This window comes from Suncus etruscus, chromosome X, assembly GCF_024139225.1.
Source record: "Suncus etruscus isolate mSunEtr1 chromosome X, mSunEtr1.pri.cur, whole genome shotgun sequence".
Lineage (NCBI taxonomy): Eukaryota > Metazoa > Chordata > Mammalia > Eulipotyphla > Soricidae > Suncus > Suncus etruscus.
The window spans coordinates 93,498,653-93,523,163 of record NC_064868.1 but is presented as its reverse complement, the minus strand read 5'-3'; the positions used below and the strand labels follow the sequence as shown (position 1 = coordinate 93,523,163).

General features: G+C 42.9%; 1 protein-coding gene and 1 pseudogene across 1 annotated transcript; one reads left to right on the top strand and one right to left on the bottom strand.

Annotated features, from left to right (window-relative positions):
- Nucleotides 1–3,987: 3,987 nt before the first annotated feature.
- Nucleotides 3,988–5,178, bottom strand: LOC125999478 (DNA polymerase epsilon subunit 3-like; annotated as a pseudogene).
- Nucleotides 5,179–16,861: 11,683 nt separating this feature from the next.
- Nucleotides 16,862–23,368, top strand: LOC125998947 (endogenous retrovirus group K member 8 Gag polyprotein-like). The gene is made up of 3 exons (XM_049766963.1): nucleotides 16,862–16,877; nucleotides 20,958–21,138; nucleotides 21,286–23,368. Exons 1-3 carry the CDS (start codon nucleotides 16,862–16,864, stop codon nucleotides 23,366–23,368), a joined length of 2,280 nt encoding a protein of 759 aa, XP_049622920.1.
- Nucleotides 23,369–24,511: the final 1,143 nt, after the last annotated feature.

Genomic DNA, 24,511 nt, shown 5'->3' with positions numbered 1-24,511 from the left:
TCTGTTTTCTTCTCTTTCCACCCCCAAATGCACCAGCAATATAATGTAGCACCATTTCTTCCTGCAAAGGCACACTAAATAAAGGGGTAAGGTTACATATAAAAACAAGCTCTTAACTACTAGGGATAAGAATTCATGCTTTTTTACACACAGGGGCATCTCCCACCTTGAATATATGTCATGTGGACCCAACTTAGAAACCAGGTGATTAGACACCGATCATCCAGCCTGGAACCCTGTATCCCAGGCATAGAAATGACACAGTTCTTCACAACAGCTACAGGAACCAAATCCCATCTGGGACATCCTTAATACTGCTCAAACACCAACATGGCCCAGCTCTAATATGATATCCTGACAACGAGGAAATTAGGAACAACCTGACCTAACAGTAGATTATCCTACCTCACCAGCTAACGATAAGACAAAATCAGAAGACTTGTCACCCTTTGGTCTGTGCAAAAGCAAAGATCACAAGCTACAGATGACTGGCTGATAGAACCATGACTGGGCAGTATGTATCCTGGGACCAATAAAAAAGCCCTAGTCTAGGGTTTGATTCTACGACCTGCACAACAACCATGATCTCTAATTCTAGAGGTCTGTGTGAGACAGTAGCAACTGAATGGATCTCCTGGTAACATAATGAAAGACATTATCCCAGGCTCCATCCTATGATTAGCTCAAGGACCAAGACCACCAACCACAGAAGACGAATTAAAATGACACTAGGGGAACAGAACTTCTAGAACCACAAAGAAAGACTTCACCATAAGTTCCATCCTTGACCTGTACAGAAACCTGTGCAGAAACTGAGATCTCTAGATACAGAGACCTGACTTTACCACCCAGGACGGAGCAGAAGTCTTCCATACACCACAAAAGCACCAACAGGAGAGAAAATGAACTGGAAAGGACTCTATAGTTAATCCCATGACAATATACTCCAAGGATGGAGAAACCCTATATCTCTTAGGCCAAGAGAATTCATTTTCGAATAACCCCAATGTTCACTGTGCCTATGCAGGAGGGGAAAAATAAAAAAGAGAGACAAAAAGTACAAAATAATCTTTTTTATTCTATCTAGTTTTTGTCGATTTCTTTGATTTGGTGTGGATATTGAACTGGTTGTACCCATTTTTATTTATTTATTTTTCTTTCTTTTCTCTTCCGTTTTGTGCTCTGTCATGTTTTTTTATCTCAAGACCATGGCAAGTATGTGGTGCCTACATTTATTGCTGTAGTGCCCATTGGATATTTTATTTGATACTTCTTTTTATACTGTTGTGGTATTTCACCTTTTTTTCCCCCTTTATCTCTCAAACTGAGGATGAGAGCCTCTAGAAGGACTCCTCCCATTTTCGGCATATTTTATTTTTACCCCATCTTATTACTTTTCTCTTCTTCAAACAAAACCACATAACTTTAACTATCTAGTTCTGCCTCCCAATTAGAGGGGGATACAATGGAGGTACCATGACCAAACAGTTGTAAGATTACTAAGTAGTTAGCTAGGCACAGAGAGGATGACTCATTCTAGCAGCCCCAGGGGTGAGGGTGGAGGCTATGGGAGGCAGGACGGGAACAGGGCTGGAGGGAGGACAATTCGGTGGTGGAAATTCCCTTGACTCAATGTTAATATGTACCTAAAATATTACTCAGAACGATATGTAAGCCACTATGATTAAAATTAAAAAAAAGAAAAAAAGAAATAATTATCTCTAAAGATTTACCATATGGTATAAAAGCACTGCTTTACTTGCTAAAGTATACTAAAGAGTAGGACGTATAAAAATGATCAAATATAGCCTGCCAATTCTGTACTTCACTTAGTGTCATTTTGCTATACACTGGAATGAAGGATGATGCAGTTGTAAAAGCACTTACCTTCCTTATAAATCTCAGGTTGGAGGGCCTGGAATTTCACTCCTAGGTAATCTGGGTGTCATGCCCGCAGTTCTACTGCTGGGAATGCCAACTCCACAAGAAGACAAGATAAGACCTTCAGCACACCACATCCAAGTGTATGAGCATAGCAATTAAATTGTGTGAACCCTGGTGAGCACTACAAGCAAAATATGTGTGATCACCATAACTAAAGTCTGTGGCCTTTAGTAGGCCACATGCAAGCACACACAACGTGTGCAATCCTCTGGTTATACCATCTCTAGTTACTGAAACAGTGACATTGAATCAGTGATTCACAAATAGTGGGGCGCACCCCCCAGGGGGGCGCGAGGCTCCATAAAAGGGGGCGTGTTTGACCTTGGCAAACACTGTCATAACAACCTAAGCCCCGTGTTTATGTCTCTGTATGTCTCTGGAGCTAAGAGTTGCTGTGTCCTGCTTCAAACCTCGCTTTGAAAAACTATGCATTGCAAAACGTGCTCATTGTTAGCCATTAATCCAGACATCACCTCTGATTAAAAAATCAGCTCAAATTATTATATATATTTTTGTTTTGCAGGTTAAATTTTTTTAATAAAGATACTATTTACAGTTGTACAAGGGGGCACGATAAATGTTTTCTTCTTCCCAGGGGGGTCATTAAAGAAAATAATTGAGAAGCATTGCACTAATTTGAAGGAAAAGTGAACAAAATTTAAAATATTTAAGAAATGGGGCATTTTTATTTTATGTTTTGTGGATTAACCAATAAAAAGAATAAGATAATAAGTAAAGGCATGAAATTTACAGTGAAAGAAAAATGGGAAAAGTGGAAATTACAGAATCTTTGATCTGGAAGAAGTATCACTTAGCACAAGTTAAAAAGACTACCCAATCTGAATAAGAAAAAGATAACCATGAAAAAGTAGAAAGAGAACAAGATGAAGCCTATGATACATAATCAAGTATACAAATAATAAGTACATTTAGATATCTAAAAAAGACAAGAATGAAGTAGACAGAACTTATATTTGATGAAATAATGGCTCAAAATATCTCCAATTTAATTAATAAAATAGATTTGATAAAATACATTTGAAAAGTTCAAAAAAATGATCGGCTATTATAGACTACTATTTCCAAAAGATATCTTTCTCAAACAGACATGGAATATTTTTCAGGAAAAGCCATAACTTAGATCATAAAATTAAGTTCAATAAAATTAAATGTATTGGTTTTTATTTAAATGTAAATCCTACAAAACATGTTACTGGCTAGTGCTATAGGTGGCTTCTGTCCTACAGCCATCAGTGAGATTTCAGTGAATCCACTTTAGGGAGAGTGGGTTGCATGGGTGGCGAAATACGAAATATAAAATAATGTAATCACACACAGAGAATGTGGGGTCAACACGTTTTTCCTTTTTCTATTTTTCTTTTTTCACTTTTAACAAGAATGTTCTTTATTTATACAAAGCATTAGATTTTCCCCCAACAGTCTTAATTTATCAAACAACATTTTACTGAATTCAATGAACAAATTAATAATGTCAAACTATTACTTCATAGCCTGTCAAACAACCTCTAGTCTACAGATTAGAAACAAACAGAAGTGCTTGGAGCACCAACATGGAAAGAGAAAGACCTAGAAAAGGCAACAGAGGTACTTTTGAAGCAGCTTGAGAGGAAGGATTTTGAAGGGGCATAGAGGAATGATGGATATTAGCTATCACGGATATTAGATTCCTGAGCACCATCAGATTTCCTTTAAGATTCAGAGAAATCTTATAAAATCAGTTGTATTTTGGGGGGCCACAACCAGCAGATCCCCAACCCTTTGAGAATCTTTCTGGCTTCGCAAAACATTTCTAAGACATGTGATTAGAACTAAGGAATTAGAGGAATTTACACTTTGGATTATAAGCAGGTTATCAAAGTTCCTAAATAGATAGGAGACAGAGTAAGTATAAGCAGCAGAAAGATAAGGGGGAAAAGAACAGAGGAGGATGAGAGAGAGAGGAGAGAGAGAGGAGAAAGTGAGAGAGGGGAGAGACAGAGAGAGAGTTGTGCTTAGAGGAAGTGGGACATGTCTGAAGAGTGAAAAAACAGTTACAAGTCTGAGAGAAAACCTAGACTTTTATACTTTCCACATTACTACAGATACCAATGCTTTTTAGAGCAGTAAAATTATGCTCTGTAAAAGTGAACCACTGGCAGTCCTGCTTGACGAACTTCCTCTATACTGCTGAGCTGTACAGCCACCCTGGCAGTCCCAATGCCCACAGGAAATGAGACAGAGCTCCAGCCAGTGGGTTTGAAAAGACACAGAATATTAATGTCAAGTGAAGAACTATCCCAGCAGCAGCTTTCATTCTTCTCCAACAGCCTTTTAGTAGTTTCTTGAAGCTCAACTATCCTGACCAATTGAGATGGTTAGCGTTGCTAAATACTGTACAGTATTACAGCCAGACAACAGAAAAGGCTCAGAGGCTGGTCTGCTTCTACTACCCTGCGAGCAGCATAGAAATTTACTTTAGGGGTCACACGAGCATGTGTGTGTAAAGGAAGTCATTAGGGGTCATAAACTGCTAGTTCTATATACAAGTAAACCAGGAAGATTCAAATGAGCTCCTGAAAATGAGTTACTCAGAATCCCTGTTGCCAGTATGTCCTTCAGACCAACAAAACCAAACAGAATTCTATACTAGAGGCACTGGTCTGGACAGGATTCAGTATAAACAGCATTTGAATTTCCATTTTCTCTGGTTCCTCTGCCCAGCTCGAAAAAGTCTCACCCATGGGTTCTATGCTCTAAAACCTCCCCAGGTGCAAGGTTGGGGGGAACGACCTGGTCAGTTGTCTAATTCCTCCTCTTCATTCTGTTCCTCTTCCTCCAACCGCTCCTCCTCATCTTCGTCTTCTTCCCGGCTCTTGTCCTGCTCTTCTGAGTCAGTTTTTTGTCCTTGTCCTTCTTCTGCTGCTCAGAGACTTCCTTCTTGCCCTTCTGCTCTCTTTTGTAGGCTTCCAGGGCTTCTTTGAGCAGTGTGATGAACCGCTGAAACTCCATCTCCTCCATGGCAGAAAGGACGTTGCTGGCATTCAGTGTCTTGTGTTTCCCCTTCATCGCGAAGTTGTTGGCGCTGGACATAGCGTACAGCATGAAGATGCTGGCAGAGCGGGAGATGGCGCTGCAGGCCTCCTTGGAGATGTTGACGCCATCAGGGAGCGCCTCCTTGGTGATCCTAGTGATGACAGTGTTGGGGAGGTTCAAGTCCTCGGGCCTCTCCACCATCGCTGAGCACCTGGGCTTCAAGCCTCCTCCCAGGCTGCTCTGCTCTAGGTTCCAGACTTGTCAACACGTTTTTCTGGCAGGAGTGCGACAAAGTTAATTTTTTGACCAGGGGAATTTATAGGGGTATAGTTAGCCAGAGGTGAAGAATAATTATAATCACAAAGCAGAGTACAACAGTAACAATACCTAAGCTATGGGTGTGACTGTAAAAATTCTAGGTTACAAAGGACGAAGTTATTACTCAAGGTAACTCTTTGCAAGCTTACTTTAAATGCAAAACTAGGATTAGGAGAGAGTAGAAAATATCTAGAAACTTGATCTTTACTAGACTGGACTCTATTGTTTTAGAGGTTAAATAAAGGGAGGAGCCAAATCTCTAAAAATGAGTTTCCCTATTTCTTTTTTTTTTAATATATTTTTTATTTAAGTAACATGATCATATTTGGGTTACAGTCATAACCAGAACAACCCCTTCACCAGTGTAACATTACCCCCTCCCCCTCCCCATCCCCTGCCTGTATTTGAGACAGGCATTCTACTACAGCAATTTGTTTTTAAGTTCAGTAAGTTGTATTTTTTTCCTTAAAGGATAAGAGTAAAAAAATATAGCAAAGGTGTGATAGTGGGACTCGCCATTGTTTGCATATGTCCAGAAAAATGGGGAAAATGGAAAAAAATCCTTGACCTGATTACAAAAAGGCCTCACCCCAGAAGTTTATTGGCATAAGACAGACTCTGGGTTCCAGGCATACCAGTCTATCCAACTCCAGGTATTCTCAAGGTCCCGGTGAAACTTTTTCACACTTTAGCTATTGTTGGTATCAGATTCTTATATTTAAAGACTCTGGATTCTGTGCATTTCTTTCATCTATGTCAGGCTGATGTGGAGCATCCTATAGTTTCAGATACCATTAAATGCGGATCAATCTGTCCTGCGTGCAGACTGTTCCTGAGTCGTCTGGGTGTTGGGAGCACTCTTTGGAGTAAGTCAATGCCAAAGCAGTGGTAGGTCTTCCCTGGTAGAGGCTTGGATCCTGGTAATGTTAAAGACAATTGTGGTTGTTTCCATAGATGGTATCCATTGTTCAGGTGTGTGTGGGCGATGCCCATTCTTCTGAGGCCTGAGCCAAATCATTATGGCAATGTTCAGGGTAAAAGGCCTAATTATATTACCAAATTTGTGTTCCCATCTCTATTAGATAAGAACTTGTTTGCATATGTATTATTTTCCCATTTTAATGTGCCTATGCAAAAGAGAAGCAATGCCACAAGATATTGTTGGTGCATCTGGGGGCCGATGAATAAAGTCCAACATTCCCCGTAACTTGGTATGAACGTAATATCTATACAGAGATACTCTTCTATCAGACTGGGAACCCCCACACCAGGCGGGTCTTCGTGGCAGGCCCTGGCAACTCGGGCCCTGGGGGGCGGGCAGAGGAGGGAAACTCCTTCCCTTTCAATTTTCAAACTGGAGAGGGAGCCCGCAGTTGAACCCAGTAAAGCGCACATGCCAGGAAAGCTGTCCCTCTTTTTTCTGGTATGTCAGGGTCGCTGGTCAAACAGCAGACCACAGATCTCCTGAACTGAACACTTGGTCCAGGAGACTGGGAACCCCCCCCACACCAGGCGGGTCTTCATGGCCGGCCCTGGTAACTCGGGCCCTGGGGGGCAGTCAGAGGAGGGAAACCCCTCCCCTATGTATACTGGACCCCCTGTATTGTTTGCTACTAACACTATCTTTCAAAACAGTGCAGGCACATTTGCACTCACGTGACAAATATACATTTTTTAATTTTTTTATTTTGAATTATGAGAACAAAAGATGCAAAGAAAGAGGACAAGGTAAAGTTACAGTGGAAGGACAATCACACATAACATAATTCTCAGAAGAAGTCCCCTTGTTGATATCTTAACTTTGAACTTTCAGCCATAGAACGTTAAGATAAATAAAACAGAATCCATGTAATATTACTTTGTCCCTCAAGTCCCCAGATTGTAACACATTATATTTCTTAACAGCACACAAGGCAATATAAAGCCATAAAACTTACATAACTCCTTAAACATTAGAGGCATAGTATGTTTTACATTTCCATGTACATGAATATTAGCTTAAGTTAACCTCAAATTTTAAGTGGTTTTTTTAAGATTTAGAGTCAGGGGTCTCCAGAACGTGAAAACCGGGAGGCTTTTGCAGAAGCCAGCTCCCCTGTTTGGGACATCAGGTGGGGAAAAGCCACGAATCTACACCCGCCCAGTGGAGCCCAACTGTGAGTGCTGCTTGTAAATGTTTGTCTACTGTCCTCTTGCGTGAAACTCTTGGGAGTGGGGCAAAAGAGGCTCCAGCAGAGCACGGCCGCTCCGCTTCGCTACGCGGCCGTGCACTCTTTCTAAAAAAGAACACCATCTCAACAAGAAGAAAAAATCACACTAAGAACTGTGCTATAACACAGAAGCAAGCATTCCTCTTCGGACTGTCTTCTCTGTTGAATGCTTGGGCCTAAGATTTGATCCAGTGTGAGGCTCCAACCATGGAGGACTTCCCTCCCTTAGAGGCAAGTCAGCCAATCCAGAAAGGGCGGAGCCAGAGAAGTGTGCTGCCCACATCATATAGCCAATAAATACCACCACAACACGTAGAAAAACCCAAAATACAAGTGTGACAATGGGGAAACAACGCAGGCCAGCATCAGACATAGAGAATGAAGAGGACAATTCTGATGAACAGATAATAACCAACCAACTAATCAACCTCTCAGATAAGGAATTTAGACTAGCAATATGGAATATGATCAAAGAACTCAAAGAAACCATGGATAGAGTTGAACAGAACACTAATAAGAACCAAGAAAATATGAAGACAGAAATCACAAAACTCCAAACTGAAATAACATGTCAACTAACAGGCCTGAGAAAGTCAGTAAATGAAGTGAATGACAAAATGGATAAGCTCTGGGACAGGGTATCAGAAGCTGAGAATAGACTTGGTGCTGTGGAAGATGAGATACAAAACAATTCCATACAGCAGGAGAGATTGGAAAAAAAACTTGAAGCAAATGAGCAGACAATGGAAAAATTAGTCAAAGAATGGGAACAGATGAAAATAGAAGTCTATGATAAGATCAACAGAAACAACTTAAGAATCATTGGAGTCTCAGAGACCCAGGAAGAAAATTCCCAGGAAGAATCAATGGTCAAGAACATCATTAAAGAGAAACTTCCAGAGCTAAAGAATATATGTGATCAAATCCTGCATGCTCGAAGAGTACCAACCAAAAGAGACCCCAGAAAAAACACCCCAAGACACATCCTAGTCACAATGACAAATCCCACAGATAGAGACAGAATTCTGAAAACAGCAAGATCAAAAGGGGAAATTACATTCAAGCAAGCATCCTTGAGATTTACAGCAGACCTGTCACCAGAAACACTCAATGCCAGAAAGCAGTGGTGGGATATTGTGACAAAACTGAATGAAATGAATGCTTCACCCAGAATACTATACCCAGCAAAACTCACTTTCTGATTTGACGGAAGAATACATGGTTTCACAGACAAAAAGCAGCTCGGAAACTTTACAGACTCCAAACCAGTGTTAAGAGAAAAACTGAAAGACCTAATTTAAGACAAGACTAACCGAAAGACACACCAAATTTCGTTATAAAGATGGCATAAAATCCCAGGACAATTCTTTCTCTCAACGTCAATGGACTAAATGCACCAGTCAAGAGACACAGAGTGGCTAAATGGATCAAAAAACTCAATCCAACCTTCTGCTGCCTACAAGAAACGCACCTGAATAGTCAGAACAAATATAGACTCAAAATAAAAGGCTGGGGAAAAATTATCCAAGCAAACAACACCCATAAAAAAGCTGGAGTGGCCATACTAATATCAGATAATGCAAACTTTATACTCAGGAAGGTTGTAAGGGACAAAGATGGACATTTTATATTAATCAAGGGGTATGTAGAGCAGGAAGAAATAACTCTCCTAAACATATATGCACCGAATGAGGGGCTAGCAAAATATTTAATACAACTGTTGACAAATCTGAAAACTAATATCAATAACAACACAATAATTGTGGGGGACCTCAACACGGCTTTGTCAACACTGGATAGGTCAACCAGACTGAAACCCAACAAGAATATACTAGACCTGAGGAGAGAAATGGAAGAAAGAGGCCTAGTGGATATATATAGGACACTCCAACCCCAGAAACCTGGATACACATTCTTCTCCAATGTACATGGGACATTCTCCAGGATAGACTACCTGCTGGCACATAAAACATACCTCCATAATATCAAGAGAATAGAAATTTTGCAGAATACCTTTGCTGATCACAAGGCTCTGAAATTATTTGTGAATTCCAAAGGGACTCAGAAGAAAAACCTTAACACCTGGAAGTTAAACAGCCTCATACTCAATGACCAGTGGGTCCTAGATGAAATCAAGGAGAAATCAAAAGGTTCCTGGAAACAAATGACAATAAAGACACAAACTATCAGAACTTAAGGGACACAGCAAAAGCAGTACTGAGAGGAAAATTTATACCTTTGCAAGCACACATCAGGAAGGAAGAAGGAGCTTACCTGAGTAGCTTAATGACACAGCTAATAGAACTAGAAAGTGCTCAACAAAAGGACCCAAAAATAGGAAGACAGAAGGAAATAACAAAGCTGAGAGCAGAAATTAATGAAGTGGAAACCCAAAAAACAATCCGAAAGATCAACGAAAGCAGAAGTTGGTTCTTTGAAAAAATAAACAAGATTGATAGAGCACTGGCAAATCTAACAAAGAAAGAGAGAGAGAAACTTGATAACTCGTATTAGGAATGAAAAAGGAGAGATCACTACTGATATGACAGAGATTCAAAGGGTAATCACATACTACTTTGAGAAACTCTACGCCACTAAAAATGAGACCCTGGAAGAAATGGATAAATTCTTGGACTCTTATAATCTTCCACGGTTGAAGGAAGAGGATGTAGCATATCTAAATACCCCCATCACCATTGATGAAATTAAAACGGTAATCAAAGGTCTGCCGAAAAACAAAAGCCCAGGCCCAGATGGATTCACTAATGAATTCTTTCAAACTTTCCAAGAGGAACTACTACCAATCCTGGCAAGACTCTTTCATGAAATTGAAAAAACGGAAACACTTCCAAATAGCTTTTATGAAGCCAACATCACCTTGATACCTAAACCAGACAGAGATGCTACAAAAAAAGAAAATTACAGACCAATATCGCTGATGAATGCAGATGCAAAGATCCTCAACAAAATCCTGGCAAATAGGATTCAATGCCTCATTAAGAAGATCATCCACTATGATAAAGTAGGTTTCATCTTAGGAATGCAAGGATGGTTTAACATCCGTAAATCAATGTACATCATACACAACATCAATAACAAGAAAAATAAAAACCACATGATCATATCAATAGATGCAGAGAAAGCATTTGATCAGGTCCAACACGCATTCTTGATCAAAACTCTCAGCAAGATGGGAATGGAAGGAACCTATCTCAATCTAGTTGAAGCCATCTACCACAAGCCAGTGGCAAATATTATCCTCAACGGAGAAAAACTAAAAGCCTTCCCTCTAAGTTCTGATACAAGACAAGGCTGTCGTCTCTCACCACTCCTATTCAACATAGCACTGGAACTTCTTGCTATAGCTATTAGGCAAGAAAAAGATATCAAGGGAATCCAGATAGGAAAGGAAAAAGTCAAGCTCTCACTGTTTTCAGATGACATGATACTCTACTTAGAAAACCCTAAAGACTCTACCAAAAAGCTTCTAGAAACAATAGACTCATATAGCAAGGTGGCAGGCTACAAAATTAACACACAAAAATCAATGGCCTTTCTATATACCAATAGTAATAAGGATGAAATGGACATTAAGAAAACAACCCCATTCACAATAGTGCCACACAAACTCAAATATCTTGGAATCAACTTAACTAAAACTGTGAAGGATCTATACAGAGAAAACTATAAAACTCTGCTCCAAGAAATAAGAGAGGACACACGGAAATGGAAATGCATACCCTGCTCATGGATTGGCAGGATTAACATCATCAAAATGGCAATACTCCCCAAGGCATTATACAGATTTAATGCTATCCCTCTAAAGATACCCATGACATTCTTCAAAGAAGTGGATCAGGCACTTTTGAAATTCATTTGGAACAATAAACACCCTCGAATAGCTAAAGCAATCATTGGGAAAAAGAATATGGGGGGAATTACTTTCCCCAACTTTAAACTGTACTACAAAGCAATAGTTATCAAAACAGCATGATATTGGAATAAGGACAGGCCCTCAGATCAGTGGAATAGGCTTGAATACTCAGAAAATTTTCCCCAGACATACAATCAACTAATTTTTGATAAAGAAGCAGGAAACCCTAAATGGAGCAGGGAAAGCCTCTTCAACAAGTGGTGTTGGCACAATTGGATAGCTGCTTGCAAAAAATTGAACTTAGACCCCCAGCTATCATCATGTACGAAGGTAAAATCCAAATGGATTAAAGACCTCGATATCAGCCCCAAAACCATAAGATATATAGAACTGCACATAGGCAAGACACTCCAGGACATTACAGGCATCTTCAAGAAGGAAACTGCACTCTCCAAGCAAGTGAAAGCAGAGATTAACAGATGGGAATATATTAAGCTGAGGAGCTTCTGCACCTCAAAGGAAATAGTGCCCAGGATACAAGAGCCACCTACTGAGTGGTAGAAACTATTCACCCAATACCCATCAGCTAAGGGGCTAATCTCCAAAATATACAAGGCACTGACAGAAATTTACAAGAAAAAAACATCTAATCCCATCAAAAAATGGGGAGAAGAAATGAACAGACACTTCGACAAAGAAGAAATACAAATGGCCAAAAGACACATGAAAAAGTGCTCCACATCACTAATCATCAGGGAGATGCAAATCAAAACAATGATGATATACCACCTCACACCACAGAGAATGGCACACACCACAAAGAATGAGAATAAACAGTGTTGGCGGGGATGTGGAGAGAAAGGAACCCTTATTCACTGCTGGTGGGAATGCCGTCTAGTTCAACCTTTATGGAAAGCGATATGGAGATTCCTCCAAAAACTTGAAATCGAGCTCCCATATGATCCACTTATACCACTCCTAGGAATATACCCTAAGAACACAAAAATACAGTACAAAAATCCCTTCCTTACACCTATATTCATTGCAGCACTATTTACCATAGCAAGACTCTGGAAACAACCAAGATGCCCTTCAAAAGATGAATGGCTATAGAAACTGTGGTACATATATACAATGGAATATTATGCAGCTGTCAGGAGAGATGAAGTCATGAAATTTTCCTATACATGGATGTACACGGAATCTATTATGCTGAGTGAAATAAGCCAGTGAGAGAGATAAAAACTCAGAATGGTCTCGCTCATCTATGGGTTTTAAGAAAAATGATAGACATTCTTGCAATAATAATTTTTAGACACAAAAGAGAAAAGAGCTGGAAGTTCTAGCTCACCACAGGAAGCTCACCACAAAGAGTGATGAATTTAATTAGAGAAATAACTACATTTTGAACTTTCCTAATAATGAGAATGTATGAGGGAAATGGAGAGCCTGTTTAGAGTACAGGCAGGGGTCACGTGGGGAGGAGGGAGACTTGGGACATTGGTGATGGGAATGTTGCACTGGTGATGGGTGGCGTTCTTTACATGACTGAAACCTAAACACAATCATGTGTGTAATGAAGGTGTTTAAATAAAAATATGTGAAACAAAAAAAAAAGAAAAAAGTTTATCTTATAATACACATCTCTTCTCTCTACAAATAAAAAATTAAAGAAAACAAAGAGAAAATAAAAAAAAGAATTAGAGTCAAAGGAACACAGTACAATCAGTGTTAGAGTGGCAATTGTTGTTTGCATAGGCCCACCAAAATATGAGAGGCATGGAAAGGAATAACTTTGGCCTAAATACAAAGAGATCCTACCCCTGAAATTTCCTGGCATTAGACCAGCTCTAGGCTCCAAGCAAGTTATCGTCTAATCCAAGACATTGTCCGTAGTGCCAACACACTTTTCACACAGTCTCTGTTGTTGGTATCATGTTTCTGTATTAAAGAACCTGGAATCTGCATATCCTACATTGAAGTCATGATGTGGAGCATCTTCTCGTTTCACCTCACCATTAAAGGGCAATGCAGGAAGCCCTGTCCTGTAAGCAGGTCGTTGTTGTTAGGTCTTCTCAGTGTTAAAGGAAGTCCTTTTGAGCAGGTCGATGTCTGAGCAGTGGTAGGGTCTTCCATGGTAGAGGATTGCTTCCAGGTGATGTTATAGACAAACCTCACCATTAAGGGGCAATACAGCAAGCCCTGTCCAGTAAGCAGGTCATTGGTCTTGTTAAGTCTTCTCAGTGTTAAGGGAAGTCTCTTTTGAGTAGATCGATGTCAGAGCAGCTGTAGGGTCTTCCCTGGTAGAGGAATGCCTCCAGGTGATGTTATAGACAACCTTGGATGTTTTGTAGATGTCTTCTCTAGATCAGGGGTGAATGGAGAATGCCCATTCTTCTGAGGCCTGTGACAGGTCTTTATGTCAATATTCAGGGTGTTATGTCCCATTGCACTACAAGATTTGTGTGTTCCCATCTCTATTAAATAAGAACTTATTGGTATGTATAGTATTTTCCCATTTTAGTGTGCCTAAGCAAATAAGAAATAAAGCCACGTGGTGCTATCAGAGTATATGGGGGCGTAAGAACATTTCCAACAATACCCATGTCTTGGTTCAAACATAAGCATTAAACTGAGGGATTCTTTCACACCAAATTCCATATTGAGCAGTTCACAAAGAGAAGATAAAAAAATGGGGGGGGGATCATCACTGTGTAAGAAAATATTCAGCAAAAGTTATAGCCATCAAAGAACACACCCATAAAATGTTGAAAAGACATAAGTGTCCTTTTTATGCCTTTTAAAATAGTTGGGTGGGTGTTAACTCCAGGGCACCACTTTGGTCTGTGACTTAGGACTCTACAGTACTTAAGTTAGAAAGGGTAAATAAGGAGTAATGATGATAGGGATTAAGGAAATTAAAGAGAAATATGGTTTTTTGAAGGGGTATGCAAAAGGGCAGAGTACAAAATGGATATTCTGCATACATAAAAACATAAATCAATGATAGTGGGTACTATTTATGTTTCTTGAGCGCGCGGGGGTGGTAGCCCCTGCGCGATTTGAAAATATAGACTGGAAAGAGATTACCAGTGACTTCAAGAAGCTGGGAGGCCAGAAGTTCAGAGCCCCACCCAGACCCTCCCTAAGGAGCTGAATCGATAATGGGGGAAAGCCTAGGGTACCTTCAAGTTCCACCCAGGGGCCCAACTCACCGGCTTGCCCAGGCATGTGGCCCAGGGAAGCCCTGCAGATCTGGAGCAAGGTGGTAGAGGGTTGCTGGGGTTACCCAAGTCCCGCACCCCCCCAGGCCTGGTTAAGAAGGCCTCCAGCATGGCGGGGGCCTGCCGAACCCCATACTGCTAGACTCCAACAAATATACTTTTTAAGCATTATCCAAAAATGTTCCTGATCCTAGACTGTTCCTAGGAATGGAATCAGGATGCCCAAGATTTGGATAAAACACTCAAATAGACCTTTATTGTCTAGTCTTTTATGTATTGCCTCTCCCCTCACACCTGTGTCTCTCCTACCTCCTCATCCCCCAACCCTGAACCATTATCTTCCCCTTATTCAACCTTCTTTATCCTCAGTTCCTAACTGGGCAGACACCAAGACTGACCTTCTGCCCCAACACCACCATCCAGCTCCTCATTGAAAGACACCCTCTCGGTCCCCAGCTCATGCCTCTACAAATAACTACAACCACACGCCTGTTGACTCATGCTTGGTGGCCCCTCTTGCCCCCATCAAACTATGAACTGTTGCATGATACTGGAATCAGCTTCAGCAAAACCCCTAGTTCAAGGACAATGTAGGGTTCCATAATGCTGCAAAACATGTCTCAAACTCAACTATCACCTGTTGTCTCCAAATACCCTTGTTTTTTTCTTTCTTTTTTTTCTTTTTAAAACATAAAAGGGTCACATGTATCTCCTTTGTATATCTCAGATGTATTCCCTTAACATCTATAACTCTTTTCGAATATCCTTACATAGTGACAATTTTGCCCACTAGATTTGTTATTTGATTGTTTGATTTTCCCCCTTTGAGTTTCCCTATTTCTAAAGGAGGGTCAATAGTCAATAGCCAGGATCTGCATTCTGATTATGCCCTTGATTAACAGGAAATGCAGCTGCAAGAACATATTTGAAAAAGAGAGAAAAAGTATTGTCTTTGCTTTTAGGGCTGGCTATTGTCCAGAAAAGGGGTTCTCAAAATAATCTTTGGTGCTGGAATTTCTGAGCCAAATTATTTGATAGAGGCCATAATTTTGCCTGATATTTTCAAAGGAGAGTAGTCAAATACTGACTGAAAATGTAATGCCAATCATCTCTTTGAAAATTCCTCAGCCATCCACACAGGGGAAAAAGGCATCCACAGGGGGCCTTTTGAGGAACCCCGTAGGGGTTAATTTAGTTCTCCCCACCAGAAAAATCTGAGGATACATTTGGTGGGCTGAGCCCCCTAAAAGTTTAGGTATGCCCTGGCAGACTAGAGTTGAACAAAATTAAAAATAACAATAGAAAATTTTGCAAATTCACCAATATGAGTTAAGACACGGTAAATTATAAAAGAAATAAAAAACAGAGGATATATTTATTTCATTACTTTCAAATAAAGCACATCAAAATTAGTGAAAAAAAATACCAAAATGTGTCATTCTGGTTTTAGTGCTGAAAGGGAAATTCATAGCTACAATATTAAAATAGTTTAAAGGAGTCAGGAGAGTTTGTACAGTGGGAAAGGTGCTAGATTTGCATGTGGTTCAACTGGTTTAGATCCCCTATACCCCATTTGATCCATCAAACCCCACCAGGAGCTATCCCTGAGCACTGCCAGGTGTGGCCTCTAAAACAGAAAAGGATTAATTTTTTCTGAAATTTGAACATTTACCACCTGCTTGCAGAAATCTAAAAATACTTATTTAAGTAAAACGCACAGTTTCCTATAACATCACTGACTCCCATATCCTGCTTCTAAATTTAGAGGTAGTCAGAAAATTATAGCACAGGTGTGGCCTCTAAGAAATTAGAGGCAGAAAACATTATATCTCCCCTCACCTTCAAATGGTTCAGGAAAAATAATAATATATTATGCATACATATTAACTTTTAATTTTTATTTTGATTCTTTGTTCACTCATAATTCCAATGTACATCCATCAAGAATGTGCCAACCTTCGTTCACTTAGTCATCAATTCCCTCCCCTTCAACCCCTTCCCACCAACAAAATTAATGTGGATCGGTTGTCCCACTGAGTTTCTTTGGTCATTTATTGTTACTTTGCTATATATTTAAGTCCCACATATGAGAGATATCAATGTGTACCACTTCTTTAGGACTAACTTCACTGAGTATGATAATCTCTAGCTTCATGTATGTTACTGCAACTTACATGATTTTGTACTTAGATCTATTCTATTCTGTACCAAACTTCTTTTGGGGGGTGTTGAATAACATATTAGTTATAGAGTCCTGTATGGAGGTGGATGATGGTGAGATGGACGGAGGGTGAAGCCTTTCTCTGCACGCCCCGACAACGCATCTCCAACCCCTTCCTTCCAGCCAGCGGGTCTTAGGATGGCGGTGAGGAGTGAGGAAATGATCCACAGCCAGTCAGGTTTCAGAAGACATGAAGCTTTATTATTAATACGCCCTAGCCACCTAGGCTAACCTTTTCAGCTGCCCTGCCATCTCAACATGTTTCTTCTCTCTAATCCTGCCAGCTCTCCTTCCCTCTCTTGCTGAATCTCTCAATCCCCTTTACACCCCTCAGTTAATCCTTTTGTTACCTTCCAAAGACCCCTCCCAGAATGGGGCAGGTCTTACCATCAGGTAAGGTTATGCAGGAAGATGGGGGTGGTGTGACAGGGGGCACACCCAGTGACGCTCAGGGGTTACTCCTGACTAAGTGCTCAGAAATCACTCCTGGCTTGGGGACCATATGGGATGCTGGTGATTGAATTGAAGTTCGTTCTGGATCAGCCCCCATGCAAGGCAAATGCCCTACCAGTGTTTTATCATTCCGGCCCAACAAACTTCTTGATGCAATAATTCTTAGTACAATATCCAAAATATGAAAACAACCCAAATGCTCAAATACATCAGTGGATTAAAAAAGTTATCTTTATCTTGACCATATCAAAACTGGCCAAGAAATAAAGCTACTTCCTAGAGAGCTAGGTATATAAGTCTATTTAAACTGTTTTCAACGAAGTACTATAGTTAAACATAAGTACGTTACAAGCAACAAAATTTTATTTCTCTAGTTTTAGATACTAAAAATTATCAAGAGGTTGCTCTATTCTGGTCTGATGAAATTCCTTCCCTGTTAAAACTAGTAAAAAATCTTTTGGGGCCCGGAGAGATAGCACAGCGGCGTTTGCCTTGCAAGCAGCTGATCCAGGACCAAAGGTGGTTGGTTCAAATCCCAGTGTCCCATATGGTCCCCCGTGCCTGCCAGGAGCTATTTCTGAGCAGACAGCCAGGAGTAACCCCTGAGCACCGCCGGGTGTGACCCAAAAACAAAAAAAAAAATTCTTTTGGACAGCCCATGTAAATGTGTAGAGGAAGCTTGTGGAGCCTCTTTTAGAATAACACTATGAAATAATCTCCAAATAAGAATTATGTCGAAACAGGTTGGCTGTGTGCAAAGAAAGTGTCTTACCCTGCTAAACTGACTCTCTCTTTAAAAGAAGGCTATCTTGAAAAATACACCTGCCCAGTGGGGCCCAACTGTGAAAAACTGTGAGTGCTACCAGTGTATGTCTGTCTACTGTCCTCTTGCGTGAAAATCTTGGGAGTGGGGAGAAAAGAGGCTCCAGAAAACTTGCTCTCCCAGAGGCCATTTTCAGGGAGGGAAGCCAGAACAGAAAAACCGGCAGCTTTTGCAGCAGCTGAGTCCCCTGTTTGTGACATCAGGAGGGGAAATCCACGAAAATACGCCTGCCCAGTGGGGCACAACTGTGAAAAACTGTGAGTGCTACCAGTGTATGTCTGTCTACTGTCCTCTTGCGTGAAAATCTTGGGAGTGGGGCGAAAAGAGGCTCCAACAGAGCACGGTCGCTTAACTTCGCTACGCGGCCGTGTGCACTTTCTAAGAAAAGAACACCATTGCAAGAAGAAAAAGTCACACTAAGAACTGTGCTATATCACAGAAGCAAGCATTTCTCTCTGGACTGTCTTCTCTGCTGCATGCTCGGGCCTAAGATTTGATCCTGTGTGAGGCTTCATCCACGGAGGACTCCCCTCCCTTAGAGGCAAGTCGGCCCATTCAGAAAGGGCAGAGCCAGAGGAGTGTGCTGCCTGCATCATATAGCCAATGAATACCACCACAACACGTAGGTAAACCCACAATACAAGTGTGACAATGGGGAAAAAAATCAGGCCAGCATCAGACATAGAGAATGAAGATGACAATTCTGAGGACCAGATAATGACTAACCAACTAATCAACCTCTCAGATAAGGACTTTAGACTAGCAATATGGAAGATGCTCAAAGAACTCAAAGAAACCATGGATAGAGTTGAACAGAACACTAATAAGAACCAAGAAAATGTGAAGACAGAAATCACAAAACTCCGAACTGAAATAACACGTCAACTAACAGGCCTGAAAAAATCAGTAAACGAAGTGAATGACAAAATGGATAAGCTCTGGGACAGGGTATCAGAAGCTGAGAATAGACTTGGTGCTGTGGAAGATGAGATACATAACAATTCCATACAGCAGGAGAGATTGGAAAAAAACTTAAAACAAATGAGCAGACAATGGAAAAATTAGTCAAAGAATGGGAACAGATAAAAATAGAAGTCTATGATAAGATCAACAGAAATAACTTAAGAATCATTGGAGTCCCAGAGACCCAGGAAGAAAATTTCCAGGAAGAATCAATGGTCAAGAACATCATTAAAGAGAAACTTCCAGAGCTAAAGAATATATGTGATCAAATCCTGCATGCTCGAAGAGTACCAACCAAAAGAGACCCCAGAAAAAACACCCCAAGACACATCCTAGTCACAATGACAAATCCCACAGATAGAGACAGAATTCTGAAAACAGCAAGATCAAAAGGGGAAATTACATTCAAGCAAGCATCCTTGAGATTTACAGCAGACCTGTCACCAGAAACACTCAATGCCAGAAAGCAGTGGTGGGATATTGTGACAAGACTGAATGAAATGAATGCTTCACCCAGAATACTATACCCAGCAAAACTCACTTTCCGGTTTGACGGAAGAATACATGGTTTCACAGACAAAAAACAGCTCAGAAACTTTACAGACACAAAACCAGTCTTAAGAGAAATACTGAAAGACCTAATTTAAAACAAGACTAACCAAAAGACACACCAAATTTCGATATAAAGATGGCATTAAATCCCAGGACAATTCTTTCTCTCAACGTCAATGGACTAAATGCACCAGTCAAGAGACACAGAGTGGCTAAATGGATCAAAAAACTCAATCCAACCTTCTGCTGCCTACAAGAAACGCACCTGAATAGTCAGAACAAACATAGACTCAAAATAAAAGGCTGGAGAAAAATTATCCAAGCAAACAACACGCATAAAAAAGCTGGAGTGGCCATACTAATATCAGATACTGCAAAGTTTATACTCAGGAAGGTTGTAAGGGACAAAGATGGATATTTTATATCAATTAAAGGGTATGTAGAGCAGGAAGAAATAACTCTCCTAAACATATATGCACCAAATGAGGGGCCAGAAAATATTTAATACAACTGTTGACAAATCTGAAAAATAATATCAATAACAACACAATAATTGTGGGAGACCTCAACACGGCTTTGTCAACACTGGATAGGTCAACCAGACTGAAACCCAACAAGAATATACTAGACCTGAGGTGAGAAATGGAAGAAAGAGGCCTAGTGGATATATATAGGACACTCCATCCCCAGAAACCTGGATACACATTCTTCTCCAATGTACATGGGACATTCTACAGGATAGACTACATGCTGGCACATAAAACATACCTAGGATAGAAATTTTGCAGACTACTGTGGGGAGCAGCAGGGAGATGTCCCTGGACATCCCCCCACTTCTACAGTCGAACCTTGGCTGACCGCAGCTTGCTACAGAAGAATAACAGAACCCAGATAACTGCTGAGGCAAGGCCAACAAGATGTGTGCAGCAAAAAAATAATAGGGACTGGCGGTTCTGAGCCTGCTCTCACTCTGACCAATACATTCCATGGCCATGAGAAAAGTTAGACATATAACAGAACATTCTCTTTAAGGTTCACTGAAAGGTTTAACATTTACCAAAACTTTGTGTACGCAAATGTTCAACTTATGTTTTCATATGTTCCTCTTTATCTAACATTCCATCTGGCTGTGTACGTGACATCCGCGCCTTGTGGTTTTCCACCCCTTCCCCTCCTGGGCAGTGAGTAAAGACTGTCTTGGCAGATGATGATTGGTGCAACTCATGTTCCCCCTTCCCAGTTCCCCTTTTGGCTGATAGTATATAATTGTATGCTGCCCGAAATAAAGTGCTCTTAGTCTCTCACTGAGTCATGAGTCATTACTAACCTTTTGCTTCCACAGGTACTCAGGAGAATCACCCACCACGTTGTGTGGCCACCTTTGGGACAGCTCTGACTGCCGGTCAGCTAGAGCTAGGAACCCCTCACGGGGATCCCCCACAGGGAGCCGCATTTGGCGCCCAACGTTGGTGTCTCCATTCTCCTTATCGGCCGACCCGTTCTTCGGAATCCCTCACGTCTGGGTGAGTTGTGCCCCCGGGACGTGTGCGGTCTTTCCCCGTGCATGCACCCTCGTCGGCCCCCGCCTTCGGGCTACTCTCGCCTTTCGGCTAGTCTCTCGCCTCCGGGCTACTTCTTCCTCTTCTCCTCATCATGGGTTCCGCCCTTAGCGCGGAGGCCCGTTTCCTTCAGTCGCTCCAAGATGAGCTTGTTTCTCGTAAGGTCCATGTCTCTAAGGCTGATCTTTGCCAGTTCCTTAATGTTGTCCACCGTGCCTCCCCGTGGTTTGCTTTCACTGCGCCTAAAATCGCCCGCTCCACCTGGCTCACCATAGGTAACGATCTCACTGCCTTCTGTGATAAGCAGAATGACCCTGCCTTTAAGGACTGTATTCTTAAATACTGGCAGCTTCTTGACAGCATCATCACCGCTGCCCCCATTTCTTCCTCCTGCGCCGATATTCTTAAAGCAGGAGAAGCGGTTCTTGCCTCAGCCTCCCGTTCTCACACCCCTGCGTCGCCCACTCCTTCTCGGGACGGTGCCTCCGCCGTCTCTCAGCCCCCTCCCTACGTTCCTCCCCCTCCTTCTGCACCCGCTGCTCCTGTTTCTTCCTCCACTTCCTCTTTCCTTCCTCTTACCCGTGCCCCGTTCCCCGATCACCTCTCTCCCGAGGACGAGGCCACTCTGGAACAAGCTGCTGCCGCCTACGATTCCCGCTCACAGCCATTGCCCCCTCCCCCTGACTCTGCCGCTCCCTCCCAGCCGACTCCTTCGCAGTTTCAGTCTGCTATGGATAAAATCTGTTCTTCTCTAGACCGCATCCTCTCCCATGTTGCCCCCCCTCCCTCACCGGCCTCTGTGCCCCTCCAAGCTTTCCCTGCTATTCTCCACCCCACATCCGAGCCTTCTCTGCCTGCGCCCCCGCCCTTGCCTGATCCTCCCCATTCCTCCCCGGCTGCTTCCTCTGCCTCCTCTCACCCTATGGTTACTCGTTCACAGGCTGCTGCGGGGCTCCCTCCCGATGACGGTGCCTCTAATGACGGTGTTGGGCATGCCCCAGGAAACGCTGGCCCCTTGCCTCCGTCACCTCCCCGTCGTCGCGGCCCTGGAGCTATTTACCGGGAGAATATAGAAATCAGGGATTTGGACCAAGCCTCCCTTAAGGAGGTTCGCAAGGCTGTCCTTGAATACGGAGTTCAGGCCCCCTACACCCTCTCCTGCCTTGAAAGTCTTTCCTTTGGGGGGAATCTCTTTCCTATCGAGTGGCGCATAACTGTCCGCCGCTGTCTTAAGCCTGAACAAATTATCCTTTGGGAGGCTGAATTCCTCAATTACTGCAAGGAACTCGCCCGTGATCATGAACTTGAATTTCTCCAGATCTCTGGCTCTAAACCCTATGATACCATTCAGGCCCAACGTCCTATTCCTTACCATTTGCTCAACCTTACCTCCCAGGCTGCTCTTCGCGCATGGAAAGCTATTCCTTCCGGGGGCCCCAACCTCCCTCTTGTCAAGATTCAGCAAGCAGATGATGAGCCCTATCATGCCTTTATCTCTCGCCTCCTTGAGGCTATTGATCGTACTACCGGCATTACTGACACCTCTAATCCTTTTGTCAAGCAGCTGGCTTTTGAAAATGCCAACCCTGCTTGTCGACAGATTCTTAAAGGGCCTTCACCCTCTCGCTCTCTTGAAGAGATGATTTCTCTTTGTAAAAATGCACACTCTTTTGCAACCCAGGTTGCGGGCGCTCTAGTTGCTTTTCAAGGTCAAAACTCAGGCCACATCTGCTATTCTTGTGGCAGGCCTGGCCATTTTGCAGGTCGCTGCCCTGAGCGACGCGCCCCTGACATCCAAGCCGGCTCCACCTCTGCAAGACCCTCTCTTTGCCCCCGCTGCCGCCGCAGCCAGCACTGGAAAACCTCTTGCCGCGCCACCACTGACGTGGAAGGCAACTATCTCAGCCCTAACCCTCTCCTTGACCGCCGCCCCAACAGAGCTCCCATGCAGGGACCCTCGATTCCCACACAGGGAAAATCCCCCAGGGGCCACCCCCAGGCCCCGCGCTCCAAGCCTCGCCACATCAATTTTGTTCCAGCCTCGGAGGCTCAGACTGGACTTCCCTCCACCCAACACCAAGTTCTTTATCAGCACCACCCCTCCCAAGCCCTCGTCCCTCAACCGCCACCCTCTTCCGGGCCACCCCAGGTTCCGCAGGACTTGACTTGTGTGCCTCCTCCCCCCACCTACTAGACCCCCGTGGCGGTGTCTATTCCATTCCTACAGGCATTTTTGGCCCCCCTCCTCCGGGTTATTTCTTCATGATCATTGGTCGCGCCTCCTCCACCATCGACGGCCTCATCATCCAGCCTTCCATCGTCGATGGGGACTACACCGGGGAGATTATCCTTAATGCTGTCGCCCCCTTCAAACCTATCCAGGTCTCCCCGGGCATCCGCATTGCTCAGGCTCTTCCCCTTCCCCTTGCAGTGGAACTTCCTTCTCTACCACACCCCCGCGGCGCCACCCATCCTGGCTCCTCTGATGTTTACTGGATTAAAACCATCTGTAAGGAACGCCCTTCTTCCGTCCTTTCTCTCACCATCCAAGGTCGCCTCTTTCATGGCCTCCTTGACACAGGCGCTGACACCACTTGTTTCTCCCCGCTTGATTGGCCTCCTGATTGGCCCACTACCCCATCTCCCGACCCCATTTCTGGTGTCACGGGCACTGCCAAACGTGTTCATCTCAGTGCTCATCGCCTCGTCTGGCAGGACGAGGACGGTGACACTGGCCTTGTTCGCCCCTACATTGTCCCTGACCTACCCATTAATCTGTGGGGGAGAGACCTCATGGATCAAATGGGCCTGGTCCTCCTTAAATGCAAGGACAAGAAAATCCTCAATCAACTGCTTGCATCCGGCTATGTCCCCTCTAAGGGCCTTGGTAAATATCTCCAAGGCATCACCAAACCCATCACGGCCAGGCCCAATCCTGGTCGTCAGGGCCTTGGCTACTCACCCTCCAACACTCGGTTTCCACCCCTCGATTCCTCTCCTTCCGTTTTTGCACAGTTTACTTTGCCACCTTCCTCCTCTGCTCTTCCCTCAGTTTCTCCAAACCCTCGCCCCTCTATGCGTATTTCTTGGTCCTCTAATGACCCCATCTGGGTCGCACAATGGCCACTCACCACTGAAAAACTCGCGGCTGCTTCCGCCCTCATCCAGGAGCAGCTCGTGGCTGGCCACATCGAACCCTCTACCTCCCCTTGGAATACCCCCATCTTTGTTATTAAAAAGAAGTCTGGCTCTTGGCGCCTCCTTCACGATCTGTGCCGCATCAATGCCTCCATGCAGCCCATGGGAGCAACCCAGCCCGGCCTTCCTGTCCCCACTG

Coding starts and splice junctions, on each gene's coding strand:
- LOC125998947 (XM_049766963.1), top strand. Junction 21,139..21,285: donor TCGGAATCCCTCACGTCTGG/GTGAGTTGTGCC, acceptor TTCCGCCCTTAG/CGCGGAGGCCCGTTTCCTTC.